Source organism: Dasypus novemcinctus, chromosome 17 (genome assembly GCF_030445035.2).
Source record: "Dasypus novemcinctus isolate mDasNov1 chromosome 17, mDasNov1.1.hap2, whole genome shotgun sequence".
NCBI classification, from domain to species: domain Eukaryota; kingdom Metazoa; phylum Chordata; class Mammalia; order Cingulata; family Dasypodidae; genus Dasypus; species Dasypus novemcinctus.
The window spans coordinates 44,582,516-44,599,485 of NC_080689.1; the positions used below are offsets into that span (position 1 = coordinate 44,582,516).

The window sequence follows — 16,970 nt, forward strand, 5'->3', positions numbered from 1 at the left end:
TATCTGGCAAAGATTTCGTTGTGTACACATTTATTTAAATGAATATTAATTTTGATTTTGTCCTTGATAAACCTTTAAAACCAGTTTTCCCTATGCATGGTTGGCCGCAGCCACGACGCAAACTGTAGCAAGTCTCACAAAACTATTTTGCCAGACTCTGTACTTTCAAACTACCTTTAATCACAAATGCTTCTGTGTTAGCGGGCCTGAAAATGAGGGTGACTGAAGGGCTTCGAAGCCCTTTTAGTCTGAGGCCCAGTTTCTTTCCGTACTGCATCATTCCTACGCCTTTGCTTCCACGCCCTTCTCTAAAGAAAGAACGCAGGAGGGCTCCCAGAATCTCCAGCCAATGGCTGCACTTCTGCCCGCAGGCTTAGCAAATCTGGGCCAATGGGCGTAGGGATGCCATTTAAACAGCTTCTGTTCTTTTTCAGCCAATCGTAAACGTTCTTCAAGTGCCTCTCTCTGAGGTGCGCAGGCTCCAGAGAAGCAGGCTTCACTTCCGGCGGCTGCCGGTGGCAGCTGCGCTTGTTGCCATAGCGACCATTTTACGTTAACCGGTTTGTAGTTTTCATCCAGGAGTCGGGGGTGCTGCAGGGCAATTCTTTCCTGGGTCCCAGGACGTTCTCTGGTACGCCTAGGCTCCTGACGGCCGAAAGGCCTTAGCAGGCTCGGCAGTTCTGACTTTAGGGTTCTTCTTCGCCCGGTGGGTCCGAGATGGCGGCGGAAGAAGAGGAGGAGGTGGAGTGGGTGGTGGAGAGCATCGCAGGGTTCTTGCGAGGCCCGGACTGGTCCATCCCCATCTTGGACTTTGTGGAACAGAAATGTGAAGGTAAAAACCAGAATCTGAAACTGACAATTCTTTCACGCTTTCTTAATCCCCACGGCCGGCAGGGAGGTAGTCACCACAACTATCTTTCGTCCCTCACTCCCCACCCCCTCTGCTCCTCTGGGCCAGATTTAGAGGTAGGTATGTAGAAGGAATTCCTTTCACTCCTCTTGTGTTTTTCTTCACAGAACTGAAATGGTACCTGGACTCCTCTCCCCCTGGGCCCAAACACACGTCCTAAAGACTTTAATCCTTGGCTGGGTCTCTCACCCCATGCCGCCCATTTCTGCTCTGGGCAGGTTGGTCTTCTTCAATAACTTCCCCAATGGCTTGGGAGCAGAGTCGTGAGTTCGCCTCTGAGTTCCTAACATTTCGGCCTGTGTAGTCAGTTTAGAACATGAGAAATGATTCGCTAAAAATCAACAGTTAACTGCAAAAGAGGACATGTGATTACTGCAGCATGCCCAGAATGGGTGATCCCCGTGACCTGTATTCGCTTTCGTGAGCTCTCTCTTCATTATGCCCAAAAATGGGGGTACTTTCTAACAAATAATATAGAAATAGCATAATCCATGTGAGGGAAGGGTACCTCCGGGTTCTGATCAGTTCACATTTGGAGTTCTGCATTCAGTTCTTGGAGACCATTCATGGAAAAGGAACCAGACGTGATGTCATATGAATGAGTACCCATCCTTTTTCCGGGTTCTTTAACCCGGCAAGACTTTGAGAGTAGCTCTATCACATCAATCATATGAAGGACTCTCTCATATTACAGAGATTAGACATGTTTTGTAAGGTTCAGTGGGATAGAGCTAGGAAAATAGAGGGAAAGATTTCTGTGAAGGAAGACCTTCATTCAACCTAGGATGGGTTGGCGTGCCTGGAAGGAAGTGAATTCCTCAGGGGCTTGCTTGGATCTGACAGCTATTTATTGGAGATGTTATACAGGAGTTCACACTCTCAACTGGTTGGTTATCCTGGATGACCTTCCAATTCCATTTCTCATCTGCTAAAGATGAGACTACTGACTACTGAGTCTTCAGTACATTCTTGGTGCTCTCTATAATCGGAATTCTATAGAAGTTATTAAGTACCATTTTACAGGTAATTTTTTAAGAATTTCAAAAAATAATTTTGTTTTTATTCCTTGTAAGAATTTAAAATGCTATTATGAGACTGATGAAGTATATGAAGTTTTGACCTCCCTTAGGAGTAAAAAGAAATTATGTCACCTTTTGATTCCGTTTACCCTATTTAGACAAAATGCTGAAATGGAAAAAAAAAATTAAAGCTTTGTTCTTCTTTTATCTCCAGATATCTAACATGGCTGCATCTCAGTAATTATGCACTTGATTGTGTAATTTCACAGGGAAGCAGTAGTTCTCAGCTTATATTTTGTTTTAGCATTAACTGAAAACAGATTAAGTAGCTGCTGTATTGCATGTGTGGACATGGTTACACAGAGCAGATGTCAGGAGACATGGAAGTGATATGCCAGTAACTTGGAATAATGGTGTCTATGCTTCACTGACTAGATCAGTTTGCTGTTGTGTATCTCTGATAATTTAAAGATCAGTTTTATACAACTTTGTGACAACATTTATTTCATAACATATTGAACATCTTTTATTTTTGAATCCTTGGGCCAGAAGGTGAGGATAGAAAGATGAATAAAAGTCCTTGTGCTTGAGAAGTTTCTAGACTAGTGAGAAAGATGGGCAGGTAAACAGCATTTAATTAAAAAGTGAAAAGTGCTGGTAGAGTTCAGAGGAGGAGATCTAGCCATTTGGGGAGTGTGACACAGGTCACAGAGAAGGTGCCACTTGTAATATGTCTTGAAGAAAGATTGGGAGGAAAGGGGGTGAAGGCAAAAAGATAGAACAGTTTGAGCAAAGGAGATTTGAAGCTTTGTGGCACTTGAAGTGTCTCCAAACTTGGGTATTGTTAAGAGTGCAAAGTTTGGGAGGTGAGACTTGGGACCCAGGCTTAGAGGGACTTGTCTGGTTTTCTAAGGATCTTGCACTTAACTCTCTAGGAAATGAACAGTCATTGAAGAGTTTTAAACTGAAAATTAGAGGAGTTAGTTTTGCATTTTAGATCATTTTGGGGGAAGTAAAAAAAAGGCTTATTGTTTTTGTTGTGGAAGCAGAGAGATTCAGTGACCACGGATGGAAGACTAGGACTCAGTAATAATTTTGGGAAGGAAAATTTATTTATGACCGGCAGGACTCCGTGGACTCTTGTCCTAATGAAAACCAAGCCCCGAACAGTATTTTTGGGTTTCTTTTATACAGAGGATGTAGGAGTGAGGAGTCAAATGGTGGTGCTTATACGCAAAAGGACTTTTTGTTAGTTTCTTAGAGTTTCAAGTGTTTTATCTGAGTATCAGATAGGTTTTCAATTAACACATACTCTCTAGGTAAGCTTGAATTAACACATACCTCCCACACATATCTTCCACATTCCAGGTAAGCTTGAATTAACATATTTAGGTTGCATCCTTCCTAAGTATTCGAAGTCTTGTAGAGCCTGTATCACTTAATTGGCTTTCCGGGACTGGAGTGGTTGGCATGGTTACGAAAGGCAGGGCTGCAGTTCTTATTGTTTGACACACACTGCCCAGGTTATTTATGAAGAAACATATAGCCCCCCTCCCATACACCGCTCATATCATTTTCAGTTCATGAAATTGCCCTGTTTTCCTAACTAGATAGTAGTTTATTCAGGAAATATGTATCTTTCTAATCTTCTATAGTGCCTCTAATCTTCTTCAGTAACATTTGTTTTGGTTTTATTTAATTTAACATCATTATTGATCTATCTGTAACAAAAATGGCCTAGTCACTTTCAGTAATATTTGCATCAGCAAAGTTCCAGTACAGTAAAACAATCTGGAGCCTATTGTAAAAGGATTTAATGATTAAAAACTATTAAAAAACAATAATATTCCATTAAAAGTCCATACAGAAATTGTTTCCTTATATTATTGATTGAAACATAGCAAATTAGTGTTTGTTTCACTAATTAGGTAGATTGTAAGTAGGAGAAAAAACTTACTTATGATTAACACTGTATTTTATTTCTGTTGTAGTTTTGTTGAAGTTTTGGCACATTTGAATTTTAAACAATAATCAGGATTTGTCAGTCCATAATTGTATTTATTCTAAATAGGAGTTTTTTTGGGTTTTTTTTGAGGATGTTGTTTTTCATTGCTCTAAAATCTTGAAATTGGTTTAAGGTTGTGAAAAGCATAGTATAAGATTCATGAACAGATTGTAGGTCCCTGCTGGAAATTCAGGTAACAGGAGAGTAATGTGACAAAGGCCATTGGATGTGCCTTTAGACAATATCTCCTGACTAATACCGATCTGTTGATTTGGCACCTTTCAAAAGCATCTATTTTCATTCCTTTGGTCAACTCTAAATCTTATGAACAACAGTTTATAATCTATAATGTATTATTTGCGAGGAGTATTTGAGCACTTCTAAACTATAAGCAATATTCTTAACATGAGTATGTAGGAATGAGAATTTAAAAAGAACGTTAGTTTTAGGCAGGTATAATTATGTATGCTTAGTATTACCAATCACAGCATATTTAGTCATCATTTTAAAAATCACTTCTTCTTTATTTTTAATGATTTATTTATTTATTTCTCTCCCCTTCCACCCCCCCAACCCTGGTTGTCTGTTCTCTGTGTCTGTTTGCTGTGTCGTCTTCTTTGTCTGCTTCTGTTGTTGTCAGCAGCACGGGAATCTGTCTTTCTTTTTGTTGTGTCATCTTGTTGTGTCAGCTCTCCGTGTGTCCAGCATGATTCCTGGGCAGGCTGCACTTTCTTTCATGCTGGGCGGCTCTCCTTACAGGGCGCACTCCTTGCGCGTGGGGCTCCCCTACGCAGGGGACACCCTTGCATGGCAGGGCACTCCTTGTGCGCATCAGCATTGCGCATGGGCCAGCTCCATACAGGTCAAGGATGCCTGGGGTTTGAACTGTGGACCTCCCATGTGGTAGATGGATGCCCTAACCACTGGACCAAGTCCACCGCCTAAAAATCACTTCTTACAAAAAGCTGTCAATTGATTTTTCCTCCTATGTCTGAGAATTGGTTTCTGAAAGAAGTTGTCAGAGATTGTTTTTTTGTTTAACTTTTTATTATGGAAATTTCAAATAAGTACAAAAGTAGAAATAATATGATGACCTCTTATCATGTATCACCCAGCTTCAACAATTATCAATTCTGGTTTCATCTATAATTCCTCCCATAGCACAGTACCTCTTCTCTCCTCTGGAATACTTTTAAATCAAATCACAGAATTACAGATTTAAAAAAACAAACAAACAAACCTAGTCACAATAATATTACCACTCCTAATAAAATTAATAGTAACTCCCTAATATTATTAAATATCCAGTCTGTATACATTTGTCTTATTGTCTCAGAATTATCATTTTACAGTTGGTCTCTGTAGCAGTTTAATATTATTGATGAATTCCAAAAAGAAATATTGGATTATGCTTGTAATCTGATCTGTACCTGGGCATGACTGAGTTATGATTAGGGCGTTGACTCCCCGCCCCTTGGTGGGTACGGACTCACAGATAAAATGCATGGGAAGAACAGAGTTGAGGCTTTTAATGTTTGAGTTTTGATTTTGGATTTTGATGCTGAAGACTTAAACTGGAGTCCTGGAAAGTCAGCACACAGAGGAAAGAGGAGCCAACCCCAGGTAGAAAGGAACCTTGAAGCCAGGGTAAAGCAAGCCCCAGGAATATAGGAACCCAGGAAGCCTGAACCCTCACAGACGTCGGCAGCCATCTTGCTCCAAATAGACTTTGGTGAGGGAAGAAACTTATGCTTTATGGACTGGTATCTGTAAGCTCCTACCCCAAATAAATACCTTTTATAAAAACCAACCGATTTCTGGTATTTTGCATCAGCACCCCTTTGGCTGACTAATACAGCCTCTTTGAATACTATTCCACAAGTTTTAACTATTATTGTTATAGTTATTATTATTTTTTTGTTTTTTTTAAATTTTTTGTCTTCATTTTTTTAATATTACATTAAAAAAAATATGAGGTCCCCATATACTCCCCACCCCCCTGTTACAATTATTATTAACTGTGTAGATGGCACAGTGATCAAAATGCATTCATTCTACTGAAATAAAAGTGTTGCCCCTATCTTTTAGGGAAAATTGCCCATCCTTCTATATGTTGTTCTACTGGGTATAATGGCAAAAAAATGGATAGTCATTAGACGTGGAAGTATATTATGGGGTCTGTTGGCCGAACTAGTCTCAACATGATTCTGTGGCTGATGTTACCTGAAGTTGTTGATGTAATGTACCTTTTCATCTTCAGGTAGCAGTGAAAAGGTTGCTTTTTTTAGGTCACTTGCTTTTTTTTAAAATTTATTTTTATTTTTTAAATTTCTCCCCCCTTTCCCCTTCCCCCATTGTCTGCTCTCTGTGTCCATTCACTGTGTGTTCTTCTGTATCTGCTTATAGTCTTGTCAGCAGCACCAGGAATCTGTGTTTCTTTGTTGTGTCATCTTGCTGCGTCAGCTCTCCATGTATGTGGCACCACTCCTGGGCAGGCTGCGCTTTTTCTCACGTAGGGCAGCTCTTCTTACGGGGCGCACTCCTTGCGCGTGAGGGTACTCTATGCTGGGGACACCCCTGCGTGGCACAGCACTCCTTGCGCGCATCAGCACTGTGTGTGGTCTATCTCACCACACGTCAGAGGCCCTGGGTTTGAACCCTGGATGTCCCACATGGTAGGTGGATGCTCTATCAGTTGAGCCAAATCTGTTTCCCACTTGCTTTTTTAATCTACTATCAAGTATATATATTCAGATTTATTCATTCCTTCAGAATTTTAAGAACTTAAAAAAAAACACTTCTGGATGATCTTACGTTTTGGTTCTATTGCTTATATGCACAAGAATTCTTTATTCTCTAAGAATCTTTTTTTTTTAATCCCTGATTACCCAGGTTGCTTGGCTTTTTTGAAGAAGGGACTATTAAAATCAGTCTATCTTAAAAACATCTAGAACTGTATTCACAGTGTTATTTATAATAGTAAAAATCAGGAAGCATCCTGAATGTCTGATAGGGGAGGAAGTATTTCCCTGTAAAAGCTGAATATTATAACCTGAATTTTCAAGTTTTTCATGACCTTTGGTATCAGTATATTTAATCTATCATTACCAAACTATGCTTTGTATCACAAAAGTTGAGACCCATGACCTAACCATAAGAAAGAATATTATCCAAAACTGACTAGTGTCCCACGTACTAGTCATAAGCCTAAGAACTCTGCCTTTCTATCAAAGAAACTGAAAAACTGACCTTTCATCAGTACTCATAACCTTTTTTCTAATAAATTTTAGACTTAGTGGTAGATGTAGCTTGAATATTTTTAAATATACTACCTATAGTCTCAGTTGTTCTCTTTATCTAAAAGTATTTTTTGATTAAGAAAAAAACTAAAGACTTCAAAGTTGAAAAGAAGGATAGGGCTATTTTTTTTTTTTTAATGTTACATTCAAAAAATATGAGGTCCCCATATACCCCTCACACCCCTCACCCCACTACTCCCACATCAACAACCTCTTTTGTCCTCGTGGGACATTCACTGCATTTGGTATATACATTTTGGAGCTCTGCTGCATCACATGGATAATGGTTTTCATTGTAATTTACACTCTCCCCCAGTCCACCCAGTGGGCCATGGCAGGGCATACAATGTCCAGCATTTGTCCCTGCAGTACCACCCAGGACAACTCCAAGTCCTGAAAATGCCCCCACATCATATCTTTTCTTCCCTCTCCCTACCCTTAGCAGCTACCATGGCCACTTTCTCCACATCAGTGCTACTGTTTCTTCCATTACTAATCACAATAGTTCCATAGTAGAATATCAGTAAGTCCACTCTAATCCATACTCTATTCCTCCATCCTGTGGACCCTGGGATGTTCACTCCACCTCTATAACAAGAGGGGTCTAAAATTCCACATGGATGATGGATGCAATTTCTCCTGCTTGCAGTTGTGTTGTAGGTACTCTTGGCTCCCTGATGTGGTGGTTGATCTTCTTCACCTCCCTGTTAGCTGGCCGGGGTAAGTCCAATAAACCAGAGGGTAGGAGTTGCAAGTCTGCTGAGGCTCAGGGCCTGGCTGTCATATGGACAGTCCAGAGATTCAGGTCTCCTGAGTATACACCAACCCCAGTGCCAACCACAAGTCCCGTAAAAGTAACAGAAAAAGCATGTGTAGAAAGGTCACATCTCAGCCCAACTCCGTCACACTCAGGAACACAAACTCCAAAGTAGGGCCAACTGACATGGCACTGAAGTCCAGAGCCATCTGATAGGGCTATTTCTAAGGAGTGGACTTTTCTGTTTGCATTAATGAATGATTTTTTTCTATACTATGCATTTTTTTCTTTTAAATTTAGTTTTTGATGATGAAGAAGAAAGCAAATTGACCTATACAGAGATTCATCGGGAATATAAAGAACTGGTGAGTATTTTTTTCACTGACTTTTAAAGGGCATTGGAATAGTATTCCTTTTAGTTTTTCTAAATTAAATAAATGGCTTTTCTATAAAAATTAGTTGGTTTTTAAAAAAATTCTGTCTACACTAATAATACTCACAATTATGTCAGGATCTGTGGGTTCTCCAAGCACCAAATTATTATTCTTATCTCTTCTATTCTAGAATCTATGGTATGCTTTTGTGACAACTATTTCAAGGGATTATTCACCCAATCTAATTCTTCTGCTGATGAATCCAGGGAAGTGTTATTCATTTAGCCATGGTTGTCTTATGATTTTTCAAAATGCCTGTGGCAGCAAAAGAGTTGTGCTACATTAAACTTCATAATTCTGACAAATTATTTTGAGTAAAGGAGAGAAAATTGTGGAAAATCATTTAATGTTATTCTCTGCAAAATAATTTAGCTTTTTGTGGTTTATTTTTCTGTGAAAGACAGTGCCATTTTCAAGTAGTATATTTATATTAATAATTGGAAACAAGCATTTCATTATATGTTTTTAAACTAGATATTTAATATGAAAATTGTTATTTAGAATTTTTCTAGGTACATTATAGAAGTTAAACTTTCTCTTTTTAGGTTGAAAAGCTGTTAGAAAGTTACCTCAAAGAGATTGGAATTAATGAAGATCAATTTCAGGAAGCATGTACTTCTCCTCTTGCAAAGACCCATACATCACAGGTGCTTGTTTTGTGTTATTCTGCTAACATATAATTTTGACAGAAATGCCCAAGTATTTCAGAAATTTGGTATGTTTTTCAAACACACTGCTTTTACTCAGGTATGTAGAGTTACTCATCACATATGTTTTCTTTTTTTGGTACCATCTTGAGAAAAGATCATTTGAGGAACTAAAGAGCCAACACAATTAAAAATGAATTTTCTGAACTCAGAACAACAATAAGATCACATGATTTATCCAAACTACTGTTAATTCTGATAATTCTACAGCTATACCCACCCCCATCCCCCCTTTTTTTTTTCTTTTTAAACCTTTTAAGTTCCACAGTTCATTATTCCTAGAGCTCCCTTCTCTTAGAATCCCTTTTATTGTCTCATTAGTTCTGTAGTTCTGGATTGAAGTACATATCATTTGTATTTATAACTAGTATTTATGAGGGCTTGTGCTAGCTATTGTTTCAGGTATTTGGCACATATTAGCCTTAGGAAATTGGTGCCATTTTACTCCCATATGGAGGTAAGGAAACTAAAGCATATTAAACAACTTGTCCAAGGTCCACAGTTAAATAAGTAGTAGGAACCAGATTACCAGTCCAATTCAGAGCTATGGGATATGTTGCTACCATGCATGGAACATTCTTCTCAAAAACTTGCTTTGACTTCCTTCTGCTACCAAATAAACTAATTTCTTAGCAAGAGTGACCCAAATTATGTTTTCAGTTTCTATCTCCTACTGTAGTTCTATATTATATAATTCACTACAGTCATTCATGGTCACTTGCTCTTATAAGCATCTGTGTACCTGGCTCATGCTGTTCCCTTACCCTGGAATGTTCTACTTCCCTTCTTCCCATCCCTTCCTTACCCGTAGAACTCCTTCCCCTCCTTAGGGCTCAACTGATACACTACCTCTTTTTTTTTGACCATTAGTATCATACACTACCTCTTTTTTTTTTTCCTCTCCCCTTCCCCCTCACTCCTGTTGTCTGTTCTCTGTGTCTATTTGCTGCGTCATCTTTGTCTGCTTCTGTTGTCAGCAGCACGGGAATCTGTGTTTCTTTTTGCTGTGTCATCTTGTTGTGTCATTTCTCCGTGTGGGTGGTGCCATTCTTAGGCAGGCTGCACTTTCTTTGGCGCTGGGCGGCTCTCTTTACGGGGCACACTCCTTGCGTGTGGGGCTCACGTGGGGGACTCCCCTGCATGGCAGGGCACTCCTTGCACACATCAGCACTGCGCATGGGCCAGCTCCACATGGGTCAGGAAGGCCCGGGGCTTGAACTGTGGACCTCCCATGTGGTAGACAGACACCCTAACCACTGGGCCAAGTCCACCGCCCTCATGCACTACCTCTTGATCACAACTTTCCTGATCTCTAGTCAGACCAGTACCCATTCTGCTTTTACATTGATATTTTTTACATTCTGCCTTGAATTATAGTTTCTTTCACACCTGTTATCCCTACTAGATTATAAGTCCTTTGAGCTGTTTTTAGTCATATTTGCATCCCTACTATCCAGCACAAAGAAATTAATGAAAACTTCATTCTTAATACGTAGTTCTCAATAAATGTTTATTAATTTAAATTATTTCAATGTTGTGGTCAAGAAGACGTTGCTTAGACTATTGTTTAATCCAGCATTCCTGGTGCAGTTCCCTTCTGCACAACTTCTGCTCATTTAAAGATCACCTCTAATTCTAGAATTAGAAAATATTTAACATATATTTAAAAATATATATATATATTTAAAATACAATATTTAAATGTTATTGGTGTGGCCATGCTAATTTAAACAAACTTGATTTTATTAGTCAATAATTCTGTGCAGCAAAAGTTGTTTTAGAGTTCACCAATAGCTTTTGTTCTATATGTACTATTTTAGTTTCCTAGGCTGCTGAAAGCAGATGCCATGAAATGGGTTAGCTTACAGTTTGAGGCTCAGAAAATGTCCAAATCAAGGCATCATCAAGTTGATGCTTTCTTCCTGTCTGCCAATGATCCTTGGCTCCTCTGCCACATGGCAAGGCATGTAGTAGCATCTGCTGGTCTCTCCCTTCTCTTCCAAGTTCTTGCTTCCATGGCTTTTTCTCTCTATATTCATTCCATTTATAAAGGGTTCCAGTAGTAAGATTAGGACTCATCCTGAATGAAGTGGGTCATCCCTTAACTGAAGTAGTCTTACCAAAAAAAAAAACCTACTTATAATGGGTTTACATCCACAGCAATGGACTGGATTTTAGGACATGTTTTTCTGGGGTACAGAAAACAGCTGCAAACTACCATATAACATAGTTTATTATAAGAAATAATAATATGCATTATTTTCTTCTCCTTTTTGATTGAATAAGGAGAATTTGATATGAACTATTTAAACTTCTTTTAAGATATTGATATTTCATTTTATTTTCCTTGTTTTTTTCTAGGAATGCACTTTTCTGCTTTGATTAAAATTTGTCAGCTTCTTATTAAGTTATTGTGAATGAGTCTGAATTGCTTTGTGAACTATGATATTCAGAGTTCAAGATACTGTTTTCAGATGAGGACTCACACATCTTTTAACTCGTCTTTTATTCTATCATACAATGCCTTTTCATTTATTAAGCCCATTAGTAGTACGGTCTCAAGGAGGCAAATCTTTGGAGCCAGATAGACCTGGATTTGAGTCCTGGATCTTCCATTTACTAAGTGTAAAACCTTGGACAAGCTTCTTAACCATTCTCATTCTCCACATCTGTAAAATAGGGATAGTAATCTACTTTGAAATGTTTTTTTATGTCACCTAAGGGGTAAAATACATAAAGCATTTAGTACAATGCCTGGCATATGTCAGGTCTATAATGGAAACACTTCTTAATTAATAGTAGCTGTTTTGGTGATTGATTAGTGGTGTGCTAATCAGGCCAGAGTCATGGTTTCAGCCCCCATGTGGACTTTATTTCTTCTGGAGCAATCTCTTCCTTACCAGATACCTATTGGCAACATGACTGAATCAGCTCAAGGCTGTCACCACTGTGAGAAAAACGTCTCAAAGCAAATTATTCACTGCCTTGCAGCAATAATGTGATCTTTGTACATAAAGATCAGAATGCTGATTCTAGTATGCCAACATGGGGTGCCCAGAGATGAACTCAAGAAATAAATTGCTTTCCCTGGATAATGTAGGATGTAATTTTTGCTTTGGTATGGTTTGTTTTGCTTTGGTTTTGATATTTAAAAGCAGCTGCCAACTCTCATTGAGTTTTTCTGCTAAAGCAAACTTGCAAAATCCTTTTTTCCTAGTCTGGTCTTCATTAGACCTAGACCACTGGTCCTGGCATACTCTTTGAGTCTTTCTTGCCTTCTCATTAAAGACAGTAGGAGCAGCAAGGAATGTGTCTGATGAAGAGTTATTATAAACAGAACTTTTTATTTTCCTGTTACAAGTGTGTAGTTTCTAAAAATATATCCATGAATTAGGATATCCTTCTGAGCAGTTTAGAAAAATATGATACTATAATAAATTCTGGGATATTTGTTATTTCTGTTGTCTGCAGTTGAGCTTTGGGATTTTGTGGTATTTTCCAATTGAAAGAGACAAAAGTGATCTCCGCATGTATGTATGTAAGGAAAAACTCCATGGCTTCTATATGACATGAGCCAGACAAACAGTATTGTTTTCTTTTGGGTTTTGACCTGATTTGCTTTGATTTTTATAAGATAAAAATTAATACTTCCAGAAACACTTTTATTATAATCATAGTGGGTTGGGGAAATTATGCTTTTTGTTTCAATAATTTGTACTTTTGAAAAGATGACATGCAGTGTTGCCATTCGTTTTCTAAAAATACATGCAGGATAATTAACTATTTTGTGTGAATGCAAAGAAGATATTTAAGTGATTCTTTCTCCAAAATAATTCATTTTTTTTTATTATAGGTATTTCTTCTTAGTTCAAATTTTAATAGCTCTTTTTTTAACGTAACAGCTTTACTGAGATATAATTCAGATATCATACAGTACACCCATTTAAATCGTACAATTCAATGGTTTTCAGTATCTTCACAGAGTTGTGCAACAATTATCACAGTCACTTTTAGAACATTTTCATCACCCCAAAACAACCTCATGCCCATTAGTAGTCCCTCCCCTCTCCCCCTCCCCCCAGCTCCTGGCAACCACTAATTTCTTTCTTTTTTCTATGGATTTGCCTTTTCTAAACATTTCATATAAATGAAATCATACAATATTTGACCTTTTCTGTCTAGCTTCTTTCACTTAGCATAATGTTCGTCCCAATTGTAGCAACTATCAGTACTTCATTTCTTTGTATGGCTGAATAATAGTCCACTGTATGGGTTTACTGCATTTTATTTATCCATTCATCATTGGGCATTTGGTTGTTTCCATTGTTTGGCTATTATTAATAATGCTGCTGTGAATGTTTATGTACAGGTGTTGTTTTTGCTTGTTGGTGGGTTTTTTTAGGTACCCAGGGCCGTGGATTTTACCCAGGATCTCATATATAGGTAGCCATCACTTAACTACTGAGCCACATTGGCTTCCATGAGTTCATTTTATCATTTGTTTTGCTTGTTGTTTGTTTTTTTTAAAATTTTTTCAGGAGGCACTAGGAACCAAACCCAGGACCTCCCGTGTGGGAGGTGGATGCTCAACTGCTTGAGTTCATCTGCTCCCATGTACAAGTTTTTTTGTGTAGACATATGGTTCATTTATCTTGGGTATATTTCTTAGACCTGGAAGTGGAATTGCTAGGTCATATGGAACTTTATGTTTAAGTTTTTGAGGAATTGCCAGGCTGTTTCCCAAGCGGCTGCACCATTTTACATTCCCACCAGCTGTGTATGAGGATTCCAGTTTCTCCACATTCTCACCAACATTTTTTATTAAATGCCTTTTGATTATAACCATTCTTGTGAGTGTGATGAGGTATCTCACTGAGGTTTAGATTTGCATTTCCTTGGTGGGTAATGATGTTGAGCATCTTTGTTTGTGCTTGAAGGCCATTTATATATCTTCTTTGGAGAAATGTCTATTTGGATCCTTTGCCTGTTTTTAATTTTACTATAGGCATACCTCAGAGATATTGTGGGGTTGGTTCCAGACCACTGCAATAAAGCAGATATTGCAATAAAGCAAGTCACATGAATTTTTAGTTTATATTAAAAAATATATTTATACTATACTGTAGTCTATTAAGTGTGCAATAGCATTATGTCTAAAAAATTAATGTACTTAACTTAAAGTTTAACACTGAGCACATGCCTCTGGAAAAATGGTGACAGTAGATTTCATTTAGTAAAAAGCACATTATCTGTGATGCACAGTAAAGCAAAGCAAAATAAAATAAGGTATGCCTGTATTTATCTTTTCTTTAATGTTGAGTTATAAGAGTTCTTTATATACTCTAGCTACAGGTTCATTATCATATAAATGATTTGCAAATATATTTTTCCATTCTGTAGGTTTTTTTTTCACTTTCTTCATGGTATTATTTGAAGAACAAAAAGTTTTTAATTTTGAGGAACTCTAGTTTATTTTTCTTTTGTAGCTTGTGCTTTTTTTTTTTCCAGGAGGTACCAGAGATTGAACCCAGGACCTCATACATGAGAAGCAGGTGCTCCATCACTGAGCTCCTTCTGCTCCCCTGTAGCATATGCTTTTGATGTCCATTCTAAGAAGGCTTTGTCTAACCCAAGGTTGTGAAAATTTATTCCTCTGTTTTCTTCTAACAATTTTATAGTTTTAACTCTTACATTTAGCTCTATGATGCATTTCAAGTTAATTTTTATGATGTTGGGATGTAGGGACCCAACTTCATTCTTTCACATGTGGATATTCAGCTGTCCCATCTCTATTTATTAAAAAGAGCATTCTTTCTCCATTGAATAGTCTTGATACCCTTGTTGAAAATCAGTTGACCCTAAGAGTGAGGGCTTATTTTTTTAATTCCACTTATCTTTATCTCTTTCCTTATGTCAGTACCACAGTATTGATTGTTATAGCTTTGTAGTAAGCATTGAAATTGGGAAGTGTGAGTCCTCTGATTTTGTTCTTTTTTGAGATTATTTTTGGATATTCTGAGTTCCTTGAGTCTTTATATGAAATTATAGGATGAGTGTGTCAATTTCACAAAGAAGCCTGCTGGGATTTTCATTCATAGGGATTGTTTTGAATCTATTGGTCAATATGCCATTTTAGGTATAAAAAGTCTTCTGCCTTTTATACCATAAAAATGGGATGTTTTTCCATTTCTTTATGTTGATTTCTTTCAATAATGTTTTGTAATTTCAGGATATACGTTTTGCACTTTATTTGTTAAATTTATTCCTAAGATTTTGTTCTTAAGTATTTTATGCTTTTTGATGCTGTTGTAAATGAAATTGTTTTCTTAATTGTATTTTCATATTATATTGTTCATTGTTATTGCATAGAATACAATTGATTTTTTATCTTTAATTTGCATCCTGCAACCTTGCTGAACTTGTTTATTAGTTCTAATTGTATTCCAGATTACTTAGTATTTTCTAAATAAAAGATCGTGTCATCTGCAAATAAGAGATAGTTTTACTTCTTCTTTTCCAATCTAGAAGACTTTTATTTCATTTTCTTGCCCGATTGCCCTGATAGAACCTCCAGGACAATGTTGAATAGAATTCTTCTTCCTCATCTCAAGGGGAAATCATTCAATCTTTTACTATTAAGTATGATGTTAGCTGTGTGTACTTCATAAATTACCCTTTATTGGATTAAGAAAGTTTCCTTCTATGCCTAGTTTGTTGAGTGTTTTTATGATGGAGTGTTGGAAATTTACAAATGCTTTTTCTTTGTCTCTTGAGATAATCATGGAATTTTTGTCCTTTATTCTGTTAACATAGTGTTTTACATTAATTAATATCAGATGTTAAACTAGCCTTGTATTGCTAGGATAAGTGTCACTTGGCCACAGTATATAATCCTTTTTACATGTTGTTGATTTGGTTTGCTTGTATTTTATTAAGGGTTTTTGTGTCTGTATTCATAAGAGATACTGCTCTGTAGTTTTCTTTTCTTATGATGTCTTTGTCTGGATTTGGTATCAGGATAATACTGGCCTAATAGACTGAGTTGGGACTAGAATGTAGGTCACCAGAAAATAGAATGAGGTTAGAGAATGGAAAATTTAGGGTTAATCTGTGCAGAATTGGTAAAAAGGTTGTTTGTTAGTCTTTGGAAGTAAATAGAAAAGGTGAAAGCACATCATAGCGTTTGTTACTAGCGGTGCTATTATATGGGTGTGACAGTGATTGAAAGGGAAAGTCTAAGGTCATGTATAATACTAGAAGGAAAGCTAAAAATTTAACATGGGACTATATATCATAGTGAAATCTTGTGAAATATGAATATGGGTAATATTGCATATATAATGTATTTTCTTTGAAACTGAACAAATATATGTTAAGGTTAAAAGATGTTAATATCGGCGGCAGACTTGGCCCAGTGGTTAGGGCGTCCGTCTACCACATGGGAGGTCGCTGGTTCAAACCCCAGGCCTCCTTTACCTGTGTGGAGCTGGCCCACGCGCAGTGCTGATGCGCACAAGGAGTGCCCTGCCACGCAGGGGTGTCCCCCGCATAGGGGAGCCCCACGCACAAGGAGTGCGCTCTGTAAGGAGAGCTGCCCAGTGCGAAAGAAAGTGCAGCCTGCCCAGGAATGGTGCCACACACATGCAGAGCTGACACAAGATGACGCGCCAAAAAGACAGATTCCTGTGCCGCTGACAACAACAGAAGTGGACAAAGGGAAGTGGACTTGGCCCAGAGGTTAGGGCGTCCATCTACTACATGGGAGGTCCGCGGTTCAAACGCCGGGCCTCCTTGACCCATGTGGAGCTGGCCCATGCGCAGTGCTGATGCGCACAAGGA

The 16,970-nt window shown here is 37.9% G+C and overlaps 1 protein-coding gene across 2 annotated transcripts in view; it reads left to right on the forward strand.

Annotated features, from left to right (window-relative positions):
* The first annotated feature begins 474 nt into the window (after window positions 1-474).
* Window positions 475-16,970, forward strand: part of CFAP36 (cilia and flagella associated protein 36) — a 46,189-nt gene continuing 29,693 nt past the window's right edge. For both annotated transcript variants that reach the window (XM_004481962.4, XM_004481963.4), the window contains exons 1-3: window positions 475-832; window positions 8,291-8,355; window positions 8,970-9,071. In XM_004481962.4, coding sequence (XP_004482019.1) covers window positions 718-832; window positions 8,291-8,355; window positions 8,970-9,071 — 282 coding nt within the window. In that variant the 5' untranslated portion in view covers window positions 475-717. The remainder of the gene's footprint in view (window positions 833-8,290; window positions 8,356-8,969; window positions 9,072-16,970) is intronic.